This window comes from Aedes albopictus, chromosome 1 (genome assembly GCF_035046485.1).
Source record: "Aedes albopictus strain Foshan chromosome 1, AalbF5, whole genome shotgun sequence".
NCBI classification, from domain to species: Eukaryota; Metazoa; Arthropoda; class Insecta; order Diptera; family Culicidae; genus Aedes; species Aedes albopictus.
In genome coordinates this window covers 290,229,086-290,247,625 of record NC_085136.1, presented here as the reverse complement: position 1 = coordinate 290,247,625, position 18,540 = coordinate 290,229,086, and the positions used below count along the sequence as shown (strand labels likewise).

Here is an 18,540-nt window from a genome sequence, read left to right as displayed (position 1 = left end):
GATGATCACACGGCGGGGGGGTTCGGATTGATGCGCCGCCGTTTGGGGAATAGAAAACTAAGCGATGATCAGAAACACGTGAGCAATTCCTACAGAAACCAACTAATTATGATGAAACGACAAAATCGCAAATAATGAACCGCTTCAAGTCGAGCTTGTTTCACATTTAAACAACATAGAACACTTCTAAACATTAAAAATAGTTTTGGAAATCCTGAACAGGGATAGAAATATTCACTTGCTACTATTGGCCTCCTAAAGTGAGGTTAAGTTTTGTGAAATCCCGTTTCGTATTTTAGTGATTGAGTCGTTTCAGATAAAATTTAATGTGGGATCGGGGTAGAAAAAATCATTTTATCGATAAATTTACCAAAAAAATAATGATTAAACTGATGGGGAACTGGTATTTCCCTTTCAAACTTCCAAATTTTCACGACATAACCTCAACTTTTAATCGCCAATTAAATAGCTATTATTAAAGCTCGCTCAGAAGCAATCTATCAAAAACAGTGTATGAAGGACTTTTACACTTAGATTTATGTATAAGTTTGTCAAATAAACGTAGTCACACTCGCTACTGAAAAATTCTATAAGTGTTCAGTCTGTAGATCACATACGTTGTTATAAATAGCAATCAGGAAAACGCATAAGCAAATCTATTTTTGTTAATCCATTACTGATAACTCCGCGGTCTAGAGATAACTTCAATTGCACCAAAAATACATTCACTGCAGAGATAGCGCACAATGCATGACACAATGCAAAATGCAAGTAGGTACGTATAAGGCTTATCTCGGTCGTGTGCAAGGAATCAAAGATTGATCGATAAAACGTGAGTTGAAGTCGAGTGGAAGCACGCTTACTGATTGATAGACATTTTTATTTAGAAAGTGCGATAAACGAGCTGTTCAAACTTGCACGTGGACTGTTCACGTGCGAGCTTGCGTGCGAGGCTGCGTACTTTATTCCCGCTCTTTTTGTGCCCGCGCGCACTAGAGATGGCGGGATTTGTGTCATGTTGACGTCAAAACTACCTGGCGGCGCCACCTGATCAGCGGAGAAGAAGCGAACTATTTTTCTCGGCGACGACGTCTCCATCATTGTGCAGAAGAATCGATTCGAGTGCGGTTTTGTGTGAAATCAACTTTTTATTTTGAGCCAGTGCCCAATCCGGACCGAATAAATCTCCGAAAATGCAGGGAATGAGCTTGGCCAGCATCAAGAAGAACCCAGCGGTAAGTGAAAGATGTGGATGAATTGTGGGTTTCAGGGTGAAAAAGGCCGAAATTTGCTCCGTGAGGATGTTACGTCACGAGGGTAGATAATTTTCTGCGTTTTTTCTCGGGTTTCGAGGCGACCGACGAACGACGATATTGCTAATGTTATTCGGTTGTTTCCAGCTGATTCCGCTGTACGTGTGCGTCGGCTTGGGTGCCGTCGCTGCTGTTTTCTACACGGCCCGTCTGGCTATCCGTAGCCCCGAAGTCAGCTGGAACCGCAAGGGCAACCCAGAGCCATGGGAGGAGTTCAGGAACAAGCAGCACAAGGTAAGGTGACACTTGTTTGGGAGGTTTATTGACTTTGCGATTCTAGGTTGGGAAGGTTATATAAAATTAGCTTAAGAGTGAGTCTTCTTTATGTTTATACTGACTGTTGCCATATGGTAGAAGCGTAGAAGCTGTTGTGATAGCACCACAACAGAGGTTTCCAACTTTGTCAGTGATGATACACTGCCGTGGATCGCATATCAGTCCCATCTTTGCTGGATTTCCTATGCAAATGGGACCAGTATGCGATTCATGGGAGTACAATTACAATCAAATCTATGGCGTAGCCAGAAATTAACTGTGGGAGGGAGTTTCTACAATCAATAATACCTTCCTTTATTTAATACTCACATTTGGTTAACAGTAATGAACAATGAGGTCATATATATTCATTTGAGTCGTAGTTTAAAAATAGCTTCGCATATTATTGGATATTATTTTCCATCAGATAGCATTTTATACTGCAAATTTGTTCCGAAACTTAAGAGCGTTTGTTCCATAAGCTGTTATCCAGCTACTTTTATTAGATGGGCTGTGCCTGATAGAGGAGTTCCTTGGCGAAGCAGTTCAAGTTACGGCTGAAAGTAAATAAGCTGAATGTGGTCGGTGTGCTTGTAGATGTAGAGCATTTACCAGAAATATTAACAAAAGCAAGCTGAAAAAAATTGAAATTGGTCAAACGGTTGAAAAGTTATCGGACTCTAAAGTTAAAAATTTTTGTAAAAAGAAGAAAAAATAAATTAGATCTTTAAAAACTCATATTTTGCGTGACTTTGGAAAAATTGAATGGTCTACGCGTTTATTTGAAATTTAATTTGTGAATCATGACAAAAGATTGAAAATCGGTTGAAAATTGAAAAAGTTATGGCACTTGAAGTGAAAACACCTTTTTATTACTCGAAAATTAAACTTTGAGGCGATTGCGCCACCTCTAAATCTAAATATTTTTGGCTCATACTTAGAGGTTTCTCTATTTATCCAGCATGTACAGGGGATGGCCAAAATATTTGGGATAGGCAATTTTTTTTCTCCCACAAAAAAATTCAACATGCTGTAACTTTTCATAGAGTGCATCAAAAAATCTCAAATTTTGACTGTTTGTCAACCTATTATATGTGCGTCATTGGTACAAATTTGGGCTCGATTGATTAATCTTTCGCAAAGTTAGAACCTTTCGGGTAAAACACTATTTTTCAGACAACTCATTTTTGAGCTGTCATATCTCGGAAACCAGTGAACCGAATTGAATGAATTTTTAAACGTTTATCAACAATATATTGATACTTAATACGACGTTATAAAATGTAATATTTTCTCACGGATAATTAAGTTATACCGGGTTGAAATTTTTACCCATATAGAGGAAAATAAGTCAAATTTACAATACCACACAAAAATTATTAAATGTGTTCTTCCTTCAATCTAAATAGGCTCTAATATATCAGATTAGAGATAATTTGAGAACAAAAGTGGAAAATCTTTGGATATCAACACTAAAATTTATTGACATTGATGTGAAAAAACTAAATTTTTTCGAGAAAAATCCAAAAAGTGTCAATCCATGATAACTTTTTTCAACGTTTAAAAAGTACCTATGTTTTAATAGTTTGTGAAGCATTTACATATTGTTAGTGTACGTTCAAAATTTCATTCAATTCGGTTCACTGGTTTCCGAGATATGAGAGCTCAAAAATGAGTTGTCTGAAAAATAGTGTTTTACCCGAACGGTTCTAACTTTGCGAAAGATTAATCAATCGAGCCCAAATTTGTACCAATGATGCACATATAATAGGTTGACAAACAGTCAAAATTTGAGATTTGTTGATGCGCTCTATGAAAAGTTATAGCATGTTGAACTTTTTTGTGAGAGAAAAAAAAGTTGCCTATCCCAAACATTTTGGCCATCCCCTGTATGTACTTAGAATTTGGTCCTCTTGGCGTGTTATTAAGGTGTCCAAAAACGGTAGTTTCTTCCTATCTAAAACAACCATCCTAGATCAAACACGGAGAGCATCAACTCTCCTGATGTTAGAGATGTGCCACATCCCAAATCAGACTAACACAGTAAACTATAGAACTGACGTAGACAACTTCAATTAGCCTGTGCACCCTTTGATGCTGTCTTGCTCTCTCCCACAGGAATTATGATGTTTACCGCACAGACAAACAGACGTAACTCTTAGAGGAAATTCATCAAAAACTTTTGCCCGGTGTCATTTTTATGAGCACACTGCCACCTGTTGGTAGAACCGCGCGCGACACTGTCGGCCATGATGGATTTCGATTTGACGTTTTGCTGACACGCACACCACTACACAAATTGCCTGTAATTTTCGTTTGCATCATTCAGCAACGTGTACACTGGCAAACGTCAAAGCGATCGAACACTAGCGAATCTGGTGGAACAATCGCACAAATAAAATGAAATTTGAATTGATCGGTAAATGCATGTGCCAAGCCGTTTTGAAGAGTGTTACGTCTGTTTGTCTGTGTTTACTGTGTCCTCCATTTTCAAATTTTTTGAAGGAGTGAGGAAGACGGCACAAAACGGTGCACAGGCTCATACCACTTACGCTGGAACAGTGTTGGGAATACTCACTTGCAAGATTGATACTCTCTTGCTTCTATCTCAGTCCAGAAGCATGCTATCAAAAATGATGTTTGAAGGACTTCTAGATTGTAGTTTAATCTAAAAGTTTGCCGAATAAAGTAAGGGTCGCAGACGCATACCAAAGTTCTGAGAGAGCTGCAAACTTTTAGATTAAACTACAATCTAAAAGCCTTACAAACATCATTTTTAATAGCATGCTTCTGGATTGAGATAGAAGCAAGTGAGTATAACTTTTCGCTAGTGAGTATTCTCAACACTGCGCTGGAATACTACACACTATTACAAAATGTTAAGAGTAGACGATCTAGACAAAACGATGAAAGTTGCAACACATAGGGTTAAGAACTAGACTAAAGATCACTCAGTTTCACAATTTGAAACATTTTAATTTAACCCTTAGAAGCCAAGATCATTACCAACCGACAATCACAAAAACAGACAATTTAGGACGAAAACGATAGACATCGTAAAACTAGTTCAAGAACTTCATAAGTGATATTGTGACCAACCAAAGCTCTCTTTTCCAAATATAGGGTTTCGCTTGAAGAAGACCACATCGCAAGGCCGAAACGTTGGACAGAATAAAATAAATCGTTTGATTTTCAAGACTGAGAGCGTCAAATTCCTCCGCGTTAGTCTGAGCTTTTTCATAGATTAGCATGAATGTCCATTTTTATTCTTGTTCGGGTTCATCACTGCGATCAGCTATTAGACCTATTATGGCATTACCCTTATCCTTAGTGTAGTGTAATGTCGCATTGTCTATATTAGAGGGCAAGAAAGTATCGATTTTAAATACAGTTTTTGTTTTGTTTTCTTAGTAGCTTCAAAAGCTATCAAATGTGATAATAAGGTCGCATTACTTGGGCATAGGAATCCCCGAAGGATTTCCAGGATGAATTCCCGGAGAAATTCCGTGATGAACCTTGAAGGATCTGAAAACAGTATGAAGCCCTGAAGGAACTTCTGCGGGTGAACCAAGTATCACTTTTATAGAGATCCCTGAAGAAACTTCTGATGAAATCCCTCATTGGAGTTTTGGAGGAATATCAGAAGGAATCAGAAGCAAAGATTTTCAGGAGGAATCTCCGAAGCAATTTAAGAAGGAATCACACAAGCAATTCCAAGATTGATTCCCGAAAGAATTCCAAGAGGAATCTCCGAAAGAATTCCAGTGGGATCCTTGAGAGAATACCAGAAGGAATTCCCAAAGGAATTCCAACAAAAATCCCCAAAGGAATTGAAGGAGGAACCTACGAATGAATTCCAGAAGAAATCTCCGAATGATTTTCATGATAAATTCCCGAAGGATTTCTAGGAGGAATTTTCGAAGGAATTCCAGGAGGAATTCCCAAAGGAATCTCCGAAAGAATTCCAGCAGAAATCCCAAAAGGAATTCGCAGAAGAATCCTTGAAGAATTTCTAGGAGAAATCCCCGAAGAAATTGCAAAAGGAAACACTCAATGATATCCAGGTGGAATCCCCGAAGGATTTCCAGGGTACCCCATAGAAATTCCAGCGGGAATCTCCAAAGGATTTACAAGAGGAATCTCCGGAAGATTTCTAGAAGGAATCCACCAAGAAATTCTAGAAGAAATCCCCAAAGAAATTCCAGGAGGAATCATCGAAGGATATCCAGGAGATATCTCCAAAAGATTTTAATAGCAATCTCCGGAGGATTTGGAAGAGGAATAACCGAAGGAGAACCCCGAATGATTTCCAGGAGAAATCTCCGAATAATTATCAGGAGGAACCTCCACAGGACTTCCAGGAGGATTTTATGAAGGATTTTTTGGAGGAATCTCCGAAAGATTTCCAGGAAAGACTCTAGAAAGAATTCCTGGAAGAATTGCTGAAGAAGATTTTGGAGGATTCCCTGAAAGTAATCCTGGAGGAATTCTCGTAGAAACTCTATGAGAGATCCTTCAACGTAATCCTGGAGATATGCCTGATTGTGATTATAGTCCTAAAGAAATCCTTGAAGGAGCTCCTAGAAGTATTTCTGAAAGAAATCCTGAAGGAATTCCTGATGGAACTTCTGAAGAAATTCCTGATGTAGTTCCTGGAAGCGATCCTGAATCCTAATTAACTCCTGCAGAAAAAGTGGAGGAATCCTGGAGAAATCTTAGAAGAAATCCCTTGAGAAACTTCTGGGGGAATGCCCGAATTCTTCTGGAGGTATCCTTGAATCCCTCTCTAAAGAAACCCCACGACAGATCTCTGAAGAAACTTCTGGAGGAATCCTTAAAGGAATTCCAGTTGGAAGCTTTAAAGAAACATCTAAACGAATCCCTGAAATTCCTGAATAAATCTCTGATGGAACTACTGGACTGATCCCTGAAGGACTTCCTGAAGGAACTTCAGCAGAAATCCCTGGAGGAACTCTTAGACTAATCTCTGAATAGCCTCCTGTGGGGTTTCTTGACGGCATCCTTGAATCCTCCTGAAAGAATCTCTGACGGAACCTCTGGACAATGTTCTGAGGGATTTCCTGTTGGAATATCTAAGGGAACTTCTCAAGAAGTCACTGATGAAATTTCTGGAGGCATCCTTGAATCCTCCTGGAACTACTGGTAAGATTCCCGAAGGAGTTTCCTGGGAGATCCTTGAAGGAAATTCTGGAGCAATCCCTCAAAAAACTACAATACTGCAGCAATCCTCGAAGGCAGAACTTCTGTATGAATACCTAAGGGAACTTCTAGAACCTAGATAAATTCTTAGATGAACTTCTGAAAAAATCTATGATAAAACTCCATGAGGCATTCAAAAGGAATTACAAAAGAATCCCCAAAAAAATTTTAGGAGGAATGCCAGAAGAAATTCTAGGAGAAATTTTTTAAGAGAATTCCTGGAGGAATCCTTGCAAGGACTCCCGCAGAAATTGCTGAAGGAACTCCTTTGGTAATTCCAGAATGAATTCCAAGAGGGATCCCAGAAGGGACTCCTACAAGAACCCTAAATGGAACTCCTGGGTCTCCAGTTAGCCTAGTGGTTAAGGCTATGGATCGCCAATCCGGAGACGGCGGGTTCGATTCCCGTTCCGGTCGGGAAAATTTTCTCGACTCCCTGGGCATAGTGTATCATTGTGCTTGCCTCACAATATACAAATTCATGCAATGGCTGGCAAAGAAAGCGCTTCAATTAATAACTGTGGAAGTGATCAAAGAACACTAAGTTGAAGCGAGGCAGGCCAAGTCCCAGTGGGGACGTCGTGCCATAAAGAAGAAGAAGAAGAAATGGAACTCCTGGAGGCATCCCTGAATTCTCCTGGAAAAAATCTCTGAAAGAACACCAGGAGAAATCGTTGATTGGAGTTCTAGAGGAATTCCTGAAAGAACTCCTGGAAAAATCTCTGATGAACGGCCTGGGCTAATCCCAGAAGAAACTCCTGTTGGAATTCCTGTATAAACTTCGGAAGGAATCCCTGAAGTAACTCCTAGACTAATCTCTGGAAGACCTCCTACAGGAATCCCTGGGAAATCTTCTACATCCTCATGAAAGAATCTCTGCAGGAACTCCTAGAGAAATCCCTGAAGAATTTCCTCTTAGAGTATTTGAGATATCTTCTGAAGGAATTCCTGATGAAACTACTAGAGGCATCCCTGAATCCTTCAGGATAAATCTCTGAAGAAATTGCTGGAAACATCTCTGAAGGAACTCCTGAAGAGATCTTCAAAGGAACTTCGGGAGAAAACTCTGATTGGAATTTTAGAAGAATCTTTGAAGAAAATTAAGGAAGAATCTTTGAAGGAACACCTATAGGAACGCCTGAAGAGTTTTCTGGAGGAATCTATGATACATCTCCTGGAGGCTTCATTGAATCTGTCTAGAAGAATCTATGAAAAAAACTTGCGGAGAGATGAGAATGACGAATGAAATCAAATGAAAAATGAAAGAGTTTCTCATTTGATTGGAAGCCCTCGAATTCGGAATTCAAAATACGATACGAGTGTTCTGCATAGTTTACCTGAAATAATAGGAAGCAAAAGTTAAATAGACCAAAGTTTCAATGACCAGACTTTAAATTGTATGAACATACTGTTTTCAAATTTAATATCTTGAGGCCATAATTGTACCTAGTAAGTGATTCCGGTGATTCCTATTAGTTGATTTTCTCATAATAGTATTATTTCTATAACTAGTCAAAACGTTGCTAATCTAAAATAACTTATTCTAATGAATATCACTCTCCCTCTTGCCATTGCAGTTCTACTCCCCCATCAGGGACTACTCCAAGGTCCAGAGCCCGGCCCCCAAATACGAAGAATAAGCTGATAAGCAAAATATGCGCGGTTCGGTACATCGGAACTCGCATTGTAGCACCATGTGTAATTACTATAAACGGCACAGTAGAAAATCTACGATTTGGTGTGAGTAAGTTATGAGCAGCAGTAAGTTTAATAAAGTTGAATAATTGAAAGTAAGCTACCAAATCGAATCATTCTCGCCTGATTCTTGGCCCGACTGGAATTCTTCGAACGACCATGACGACTTGACCATGACGAAGGTATCGTTCTTCCACTAATCTCCTCCATTTTCCACGGGAATCACATCGTTGTCTTTGAAGATTGGAGCTTTGCATTTAAGTTTGGAATAGTCGTAGTTTCCGGCCCAGAGCTGAAATTCGTTAATGAAAAATTCATAATTCAATTCTTTAATAAAGTTTTCTAAAGTCAACTACCCGATAGCGCCCCTCGCGATAGGCCTGCCACGGTTCCGGGTTATTGTTGTGGTCCAGGGTCACATCCGGATTGAAGAGCAGCGTTCGAGTAGCACTGAACGTCAGCCAGGAAAGATCCGCAATGCAGAGGCCATACAGGGGCCACAACTGGAAGGAAAGTATAGGAAAAATGAGTTTGTAAATGCTTGAATTTGCAAGTTCAAATTTTCCAAGCTCTCACCAATGGATACTTGAGCGCCTCACGGAATCCCCAGCCTCGCATTTTAAATATTGGCTGTGACAAAATCTTGCAACTTGGGAAAATTTCAGATCGACAAAATACGAAATTTCAAAGTGTCAGTTGAAGCGTTGGTTCCGAACAGATACCAGATTACTTGGATTATATTGAGGCTTTGGTTTTTGAGTAGTTTGAGACCTGAATAAATTGCTAGAGGATTTCCTCTTGAAATTCCAGAGGAATCCATGAAAATCTTCCTGAATGTATTCCTGGCACGATTCCTGATGAAATTCCTGGAAAAATCTCTGAAAAAAGTTCTGGAAGAATTTCTGAATGAACTACAGGATAAACGGAGCCTTCAAAAAAAATTCCTGAAACAACTCTTGAATGAACCCCTGAAGAAATCCAAGAAGGACTTGCTGGAAGAAAATCCCTGAAGTTTTTGGAGAAATCCCTGACTAAGTTCCTGGAGACATCCCTGAAGGAATTCCAGGTGAAATCCCTGGAGAAGTTCCTGTAGAAATCTTTTCAGCATCCAGGAATATCCAAAGAATCTCTAAAAGAATTCCTGGAAAAATCTCAGAATCCATGGAGAAATATCTGAAGTTGCTCTTGAAGAAATTCTTAAGAAAATCTTTCCAGAAATTACATGAAAAACTTTGCCAATGATTTCAGGAGAAGCTTCTTTAAGAATTTCAGGAAAAGTATATGAAGAAATTCTTGAGGCATTTCCTAGGTAAATTCTTGCAGGTACTCCTGGAGAAATTCCTGTGAGAATTCCTAAAAAAACTCCAGGAAAAACATTTCAAAACATTCCAAGATAACTGGAATTCCCGGAAAAATATTTTTCTGGAGGAATTCATAAAGGAGTTCTAGCAGAAGTCTCTGAAGGAGTTCCTACAGAAATCCATGATACAATTTCTAAACTCCAGAATCTGGAGAGATTCCTCAAAAAATTTTAGGAGAAATCCCTGAAGAAATTCAAGTATAAATCCCTAGTAGAGTTTTCAGAGAATCTTTTAAAAAATACTGAATAAATCAGTGAAGGTTCTTGAAGAAGTTTATTAAAAAAAATCTTTAAGGAATTCTAGGAAAAATTCCACAAAAATTTTTTAAACGTGTTCCTAAAAATCCTTGAAGAACTCAAGAAAAAAATCCCTGATGAAGTTTCTGAAGAGATCCCTGAAGGAATTCCAGGAGAAAACCCTGGAGGCATTCCTGCAGGAATCTTTGAAGGAATTCCTAGAGAAATCTTTCCAGCATTCTCAGGAGAAATCTACCAAAAAAAAAATCATAAAGGAATCCTCAATAAATCTCTAAAACAATTCCTGGAAAAATCTTGGAGGAATCCTTTGAGAAACATCTGAAAGTACTCTTGAAGAAATTCTTAAGAATATCTTTCCAGCAATTACATGAACAATGTTTCCAATAATTTCACTAGAGGTTTCTTTAAGAATTCCAGGAAAAGTCTCTGAAGAAATTCTGGAGGCTCTCCTTAAATGAATTCTTGCAGAAACTTCTGGAGAAATCCTTGAAGAAGTTCCTGAGAGAACTCAAGAAATTCCTGAAAAAAAAAACTCCAAGAAAAAACACTTCAAAAAAATCCAAGATAAAGTTCTGAAGGAGTTCCCGGAAGAAGGATTCCCTGAAGGAATTCATACAGGAGTTCTAGCATAGGTCTCTGAAGGAAATCCATGAAGCAATTTCTGCACTCTAGAATCTGGAGAAATCCCTCTAAAAAATAGGATAAATCCCTGAAGAAATTCAAGCACAAATTCCTAGAGAAGTTACCAGAGAATTTCTGAAAAAGGAAATCCTGAAGAAACCAGGGAAAGAGTTCCTGCAGGAATCCTTGAAGAAGTCTATGAAAAAAAATTTTTAAGGAATTCTGGGAAAAAAGACACATTAAATTCTATTAGAAAACCCTAAAGGAAATTGTGGAAGAATTCCTAAACGTGTTCGTGAAGAAAACCCTCAAGCAATTCAAGAAAAAATCCATGACGAAGTTCCTGGATACATCCCTGAAGGAATTCCAGGAGAAATCCCTGGAGGAGTTCCTGTAGGAATTTTTGAAGGAATTCCTAGAGAAATCTTTCTAGCAATTTCAGGAGAAAATTTATGATGAAATTCCTAGAGTGTTCGTGGGGAAATTCCTGTAGCACTTCCTAGATGAATTGTTGAAGAAACTTATGGAGAAATGTATGACGGAGTTTCTTGGCAGTTCCCGAAAAAAAAATCCTCATGAAATTCCAGAAGAAAAAAAAAACCCTCAAGGAACTGCAGGCGAAATTTCTCAAAGAATTCCAAGAGTAATTTCTGAACGAATTCCCGAGGGAATTTGTGGAAAAATACTTCAAGAAATTCCTGTATGATTCGCAGAAGGAGTTCTTTAAGGAGACCTTGAAGGGGTTTTAGCAGAAGTCCTTGAATGACTTCCTGCAGAAACCCGGAGGTCTTGGAATCCCTCATAAAATTAAAAAAAAAACCTGATGAAATTCAAGAAGAAATTCCTAGAGAAATTTCCAAAAAATCTCTGAAAAAATTCTCGGAGCAATCAGTGAATGAGTTCCTAGAGGAATTCCTGGAGAAGTTTAAGCGCTGCAGTTCAGAAGAAATTTTTCGGCCTATCTTGATGCATGGGAAATTCCTTGCCTGAATCGCCCAAGAAACCGTTTTTCTTCGATCACAGTACGCAGTTGCGAAGAAATGGCAGTCACCGTGGAAAGTTTCTGCCAGGAATCGGTCAAGAAGTTTCTTGAGCGATTCCTTTCAAACACCAAACTAGGCTTTTGGAAGAAATCCCTTAAGGAATTGCAGGAAAAATCCCACAAAGAATTTTAGAAGAAACCTCTGAAGGAGTTTCAGGAGGAACCCCTAATCGTGTTCCTGAAAAATCAATCAAGGAATCCAAGAAAAAATCCCTCGTGACGAAATTCGTTGAAGAATTATAGAAGAAATTTCTCGAAGGAACTCCTGGAGAAATCCCTCAAGTAACTACTAGAGGAATCCCAGTAGTTCCTGGAGGAATCTTGGAGGTGTAGTTCCTTGAAGTGTGTCTCTGACTTGGTCTCTGAAGAAGTTGCTGGAGAAATTCATGAAGAAGTTCGTGGAGAAATCCCTGGAGCCATTTGAGAAGAAATTTTCTAAACGAACCCTTGGGGAAATGTTTTCAGCAAGTACAGGAGAAATCCCTCAAAGATTTTCAAGAAAACCTCGAAGAAATTTCTTAACGAATTCAAGAAGGAATTCCTAGAGCAATTCTCGTAGCATCCCTGGAGGAATGACTGAAACAGTTCCTGGAGGACTTTGTGAAGGAACTCCTCAAATAATTCCAGGAATATCAAACAAATAATTCTTGGAGAAATTCCTGAAGGAATCTTCTCAGAAATCCTAAAGCAGTCCCTGAAGATATCTCTGAAAGAGTTTATGTATTAATCCTTAAAAGAGTTCTTGGAAACAATCTTCAAAAAATTTCGGATAAAATCCGTCGAAGAAATCCAGGAGAAATTCTTGAATAAATTCCTGGGGGAATCCCAAGCGTTTCTGGAGGAACCCTCGAAGGAATTACTGGAGAAATTTTTTGAAGAATCCTAGGAGAAATTCCTCAAGAAAATCAAAAAAAAAATTCAACTAATACCAACAGAAATCTGTGATGAAGTTCCTATAGAAATTTCTGGATAAAACTCTGAAAGAACTATTACGCCCTGATGAAATCCCTGGAAGAATCGTTGAAGAAATTCCTGTAACAATCCCTAATGCAGCTCATGGAGGAATTCCTGAAGAAATTGTTAACATTGTAAGCATTGATTTTGTATCCCCTCAATAAATCATTCTTTGATAATCACTACACCTGGTCAGACGCTTTTCATTCTATCAGCTTATGAGCCCTTACCTTCCCTGAGCGGGAACAAGTATTTCGTCAGCTTTATCAACGGTGCGAGCAGGATGACCTTTGTCTCTTTTTTGAAGGCCAAGAAGGATGTGTTCGAGGCGTTCAAGGAGTTCAAGGTCTACTCCGAAACCCAGACTGGCAAGAAGCTGTAGTGTCAGCGAAACGACAACGAATATACCGGTAAGCAATTTGAGGATTTTCTCAAGGCGAATGGCATTCGTCAGTCGTCACGAGACGATCGTGCCTTACAATCCGGAGCAAAATGGGTTGACTGAGCGCATGAACCGGAGCGAGCTAGAAGTCTGATGTTTGACGGCAAGTTGGAAAAAACGATTTTGGGCGGAAGCGACGTCGACAGCCGTTCATTAATCAACCGATCACCAACGAGAAGTTTACGGGACGAAAACCGGATCTGCCCCATCTACGAGTCTTCGGGCCAAGAGCGATGGCTCACGTGCCAAAGGTGAAGCGTACGAAGTGGGACTCCAAATCAGAGCCGTGTATTCTGATCGATTGTTCGGAGTGCTCCAAGGCCTGGAAGTCGGGAAGTGGTAATACTGGATGAGCGTCAGGTACCGGAGGAGACCGATTCGACCGTTGAAGCGATGATTTTCACGAGAGTTGATCAGCAAGAGATCATTGATGGCGATCAACAGCTCGCCGTGGTCAATAAGCAACAGGCCGTTGCCGACTGTGTCGTAGAAACCAGAAGCGCAGAGGGGGAGAATGACCGTACGACGACGTCGGCGGACAGTGTGCTAGAAGAGCCATGGGATCCGCAACAACCGCTTGCGCTTCCCTCGCATTTTTCTCGGCATCCTACGATGAGGCGCAACGTGAGGGAGCGCCGATTCCCAGGCAAGTTACAGTGTCTTACTGACTACAGCGAGACATACGTATTCTCCCGTTGTCTGGTACGCCACCATAGTGGTTTCGCAGCACGGTGTCACGAACACTAATGCAAATCTACTGGTTGAAAATATGCCCATTTGATTTTGCTGGGAACAGCTGATCTTTGTTTACTATTTTCAACCAGTAACTCAAGTGGTGTTCGTGTAATACAGCGTGTACGTACACGCAACACTACTAGAAGCAGAAACCACTATTCGACACCTCCTTGCGCTGGCCGCGCAGCTGAATCTCGTCGTGTTTCAAATGAACGCTGTGACAGCATTCCTCCAAGGCGATATACTTGAGGAGATATACATGTAGTAGCCGGATCGATTCCGGAACGAAGTCGCACCCAGGAAAGTCTGCCGACTGAAGAAGGCCCTTTACGGCCTCAAGCAGGCCAGCAGAGTCTGGAACAGCAAGACACGTGCGTCTATTACAAAATGGAAAATCGCAAGATTACCATCGTGGCGGTCTCCGTCGACGACACATATCGACGACTTTATTTTGTGCTCCAACGATCATGGTCGACGATGTCAAATAGCAGTTGTGCGACGAATTCCGGATGAAGGACCTAGGCCAAGCCAAGCAGATTCACATTACTGTTTAAATGATTTTTCAATTGAGAAAATAGTCAATGTTCGAATTTCCTCATCGGTATCAACAATGATAAATTAATACACTTTTCAAAAGTTTAACAAGAAATTTATTCGGCAAGCATTGATTCCTTAACAAAATAGTTTAACAAAACATTTGTCTGCATCTTATTAAGCTGATGTATCGATAAGCATATGCTCCTGAACAATGTGCTTTTCACTTGTCAAATAAACGCCTTCAGCCCGTCATAGTTTGACTCGGAGCTTTGTTCGCATTATGGGATAAATCATGGCTAAAACTGTTTAGATAACCAAGTTATCAATGAACCACAATTTCAAACGAATCACATAAAATAAAACGGATTAGAATTATGTATAGTTTAACATTGAGTGCCAAGAGACATAATCAACGTTAAAATGAGGCATTTATTTATTATTATTAGTCTGTAACAAGATATCTTGTACCTTGATTATTATATTTTTTAATCTTCCGCAGCTGTTCGATTGTACGAGACGCTTGGATCGATGCATTTGACATTTCAGTGCTGTCGTGTTTACTGAATATTGTTCCCACAGTCACCTAGATAACCAAACAGCATTCAGAAATCGACAAATCTCAAGTATCCCTAAGCATCTTTATGCACTATTTATTGAACATAATACAGTAAGGATCCGATTTTGTCAGCCCCATGTTGCGACGAACTTATTGCTCTCATTATTCTACGATCAAGTTTTAAGCAATTTATTAATATTTGTCATCAAACTACAGCTGAGATGCAGAACATAGAGGAATAAAAACTTTGAAAACTGTTTAAGATTTTGAAGAGAGCAAAAACTGTGTTCCGAAAAGGGGCTGACAAAATCGGGTCACTTATGTATCAAGATTCCATGACAAAAGCATAAATAAAAAAAATTCTTAACGAATCTTCGACTGAGCATGAGTAGATTACCTGAACAGATACTGTGAATGCACCATGTCCAAGACCATACCGCACCACATATTGTCATACATTTTTAAAGATCGATATTTATTAATAAAAATAAAAACATTTTCATATCGCAATTAGTTCGACTGGAAACAATATCTTCAAAAAGGACCGACACTTTTTGGCCGCATTCGATACAAGTTTTCTCACCGTGCGATAAAAATACTGACAGCGAAATCAGAACGGAAAACACGTGTTTTGAGTTGAACAGCGGTTGAAGTATAAGGCGTTGTTCAGTTGATTACCACGTGCTGTGCTAATTCACCACTGCTGAACACAAGTTCAGGAGTGATCATTATTGAGTCATGGGAAGATTATGTTTTGCTTTGGGTGCTGCATCTCACCATCTCTAGGATGGCGCAGATAGGAAGGCATGCGGCTGGCAATCGACAGGTCTCGAGTTCTAATCTGGATTTAGGTAATTTTATATGTAATTCTTATTTCATAATAGGTGTTCTCAACATGAGAGCAAATAATTACTCTCGTGAGAGCATTTTTGCATTTTATTTATTTTCAGTCATTTTTGCCAAAACTTAATATGTAACAACTTTCTTGTACATTTGTAAAACGCTTTGAAAAACAAAAAAATAAGTTGGTGCAGAACATGATGCTTTAAATATAACTTCTCCAAATTTGTGTGAACAGAACCCGAACATAGGTTGTACGTGAAAATAATTCAAATGTTATTCAACATCATGCTGAATTATTTCGTCATAATGGTGCCTGTTAAATGAGTGATTGTTAGTTGGGTGGACTTGACTGCAATCCAGTATCGACCCCGCTGGACGCGAACCAATAACTGCTGAAGGCTAAACGAGTTCCAATCGAGCAGGATACCTGTCAAAACGACAAGGATTCGCCACTTTGGTATACTCGATCGAGTACACTCAACTGACTTGAGACACTTAACTGAAGACGATGAGCCCACAAAATGAGGGGGAACGTGAAAGGATGAAGTGCACGATGCTAGACATCAGTCACGCGGTAAGCGTGATCAAGGAAGTGGCATCCCTATCCCTCCAATGCAATGTTTTCGTAGCCAACATATCTGCGGCTCAAAAGTACGGCTCAAGCTGACAACCTATCTTTTAACACAGCAGCATAGTTTTAATGCTGGGTAAGAAAACAAGAAGACCATAACAGTCCCTTGAGCGTGATAAGTTCATTCTGTAGCGATCTGGGCCTTCCACGCTGGACAGCTGCCAAGAGCATTTTGCGATACCTCAAGGGGACCAAGAAGTGCAAGCTGACTTACAGGAGAGATGCGGATCCGGCGTTTTCTTGATACAACGATGCCCACAAGGCGAAGGTGATCTGTCAGCGGCTACGTATTACTGCAGTATGGCGGAGCGGTTTCCTGGAGTTCCCGAAGACAAGCAACTGTTGTTTTATCGACCACGGAAGCGGAATACATGGCACTTTCCACGGTCCCTCAAGAAGCCGTCTGGTGGCGAGGGTTCATCCGTGAGCTGTACGGTATCAACGAGTCCTTGATCATCAAGTGCGACAACAATTTGCTTAATTTGTCTAGCTGAGATAGAGATAGCTACTCGGCGAGGACAAAGCATATCGACGTGCGACACCATTTCGTTCGAGAGTAAGTGAAGGCGAAGCCGATAAAGCTGGAACACGTGGCTTCCAATCTTCCAGCTGCAGATATCTTGACCAAGGCGTTACCTGGACCCAAGCTGCAAAAAGACAGGAAGTTATTAGGTTATTAGTTATTAAGTTATTAGTAGGCATTGAATTTGTATCCCCTCAATAAATCATTCTTTGTTAGTCACTACACCTGGTCAGACGCTTTTCAATCTATCAGAAATTTCTGGAGGGTCCTGAAAAAAAAACAATCCTGAATTAATTGCTAAAGAAATTTCAAGAGGAAATCAGTAAGAATTTCCTGGATGAAGCCCTAATGGAATGCCTGGAGGAATTAAAGAAGAAATTCCTGGAGGAATCTCTGAAAAAACTTGTAGAGGAATTCCCAAAAAAAAAAAAACTCAACGAGAAATCTCTAACATAACTAGGATAATGTTTGATGGAATTCTTGAATAAACTCCTGAAGAAAGTTAGGCGGAAAGTTAGCATTTGTGCTTACTCGAAGGTTTGCACTCATTTGGACGAAGCGTTACAAACTACCAGTAAAATACAAGTACGGCTCGGACTCCATTATCCGGAGTCACGTTCTGAAGCCTCCCAAAGATATGTCTGGTGAACGGAATACATCTTGCAATTTTGACAGATTACTAATTTAAATTGGCCTGATAAAATGTAAAAATTCCAGCTTCCGTTTGCCAGATATGTATACAATTGCAAACAAGTTTGCGTAGCTTCAGTACCAATCGAATTCGAAAGTGTAGTTTCCTTTCTACGGATTTCAACAGAATTTCATATTTATTTCCAGAAACTACACTAAAACGAACGGAAAACTTGGCGGGATTAATTCGGTCCTAAACCTTTTTGCCATCACCAGCACAACCTACATTCTCAAACTCGTAACTCCCGTTTTGTTTTGATGGATTTCCTTTTCGCCAACACGCTTTGCACTGCTTTCCGTCCATGAACACCAAGCGCAATCCACCCGCTACACTGAAAGGCGGCTTGCAGTAATGACAAGCACAAAAATGTTTTTAAATTTACCATGGCAAAAAATGATCATCGACCCACCAACGCTTCTTGTGTGCGTTTTGTTCCTTCTCACATCAACCGGTTCGATAGCCGAGTGGTAGCGTGCGAGCCTGGTGATGTCAAGGTTCTTGGTTCGGATCCGGTTGCCAACAGAGACTTTTTTAACTTGAAAATTGAGTCCATGGTAAAATTGAAAACATAATTCTGTTGAATTGAAACGAAAATCAGTCTGCACAAATTTAGTGGCGTTGTATATTTAAATTGACCCCCAGAATAGTAATTTTCACCGCAAGCCGCCGTTCAGTGTATGCTCTCTCCGCATCCGCACCGTATTTCACGTCAGACTTTCTGACGAAGGACCATGGACGGCGGAACCTTCATGCGGATCAGGCAGCGAGAGGACCAATAAGCTTTTATGCTCGCTCTCTTCGGTATTGCTTGCAGCATGTGCTTGCAAACTCGAGTCGAACGAAGTTATTCTTCAGTCTCGAGCT

The 18,540-nt window shown here is 39.9% G+C and overlaps 2 protein-coding genes across 2 annotated transcripts; one reads left to right on the top strand and one right to left on the bottom strand.

Annotated features, from left to right (window-relative positions):
- Window positions 1–791: 791 nt before the first annotated feature.
- Window positions 792–8,596, top strand: LOC109416865 (cytochrome c oxidase subunit NDUFA4). Its single transcript, XM_019690963.4, has 3 exons — window positions 792–1,235; window positions 1,401–1,547; window positions 8,366–8,596. Exons 1-3 carry the CDS (start codon window positions 1,194–1,196, stop codon window positions 8,426–8,428), a joined length of 252 nt encoding a protein of 83 aa, XP_019546508.2. The 5' UTR covers window positions 792–1,193; the 3' UTR covers window positions 8,429–8,596.
- Window positions 8,534–9,218, bottom strand: LOC109623091 (cytochrome c oxidase subunit NDUFA4). Its single transcript, XM_062846969.1, has 3 exons — window positions 9,060–9,218; window positions 8,840–8,986; window positions 8,534–8,775 (listed from the first exon to the last, which is right to left on the bottom strand). Exons 1-3 carry the CDS (start codon window positions 9,099–9,101, stop codon window positions 8,680–8,682), a joined length of 285 nt encoding a protein of 94 aa, XP_062702953.1. The 5' UTR covers window positions 9,102–9,218; the 3' UTR covers window positions 8,534–8,679.
- Between the last annotated feature and the right edge of the window lie 9,322 nt (window positions 9,219–18,540).

Bases quoted from the DNA above. Each gene is read 5' to 3' on its own strand.
- LOC109623091 (XM_062846969.1), bottom strand. From the start codon at position 9,101: ATGCGAGGCTGGGGATTCCGTGAGGCGCTCAAGTATCCATTG. The intron at 8,987-9,059 runs GTGAGAGCTTGG...CTTTCCTTCCAG, and splicing joins AGGCGCTCAAGTATCCATTG to TTGTGGCCCCTGTATGGCCT. The intron at 8,776-8,839 runs GTAGTTGACTTT...AACGAATTTCAG, and splicing joins ATCGCGAGGGGCGCTATCGG to CTCTGGGCCGGAAACTACGA.
- LOC109416865 (XM_019690963.4), top strand. From the start codon at position 1,194: ATGCAGGGAATGAGCTTGGCCAGCATCAAGAAGAACCCAGCG. The intron at 1,236-1,400 runs GTAAGTGAAAGA...GGTTGTTTCCAG, and splicing joins GCATCAAGAAGAACCCAGCG to CTGATTCCGCTGTACGTGTG. The intron at 1,548-8,365 runs GTAAGGTGACAC...TTGCCATTGCAG, and splicing joins TCAGGAACAAGCAGCACAAG to TTCTACTCCCCCATCAGGGA.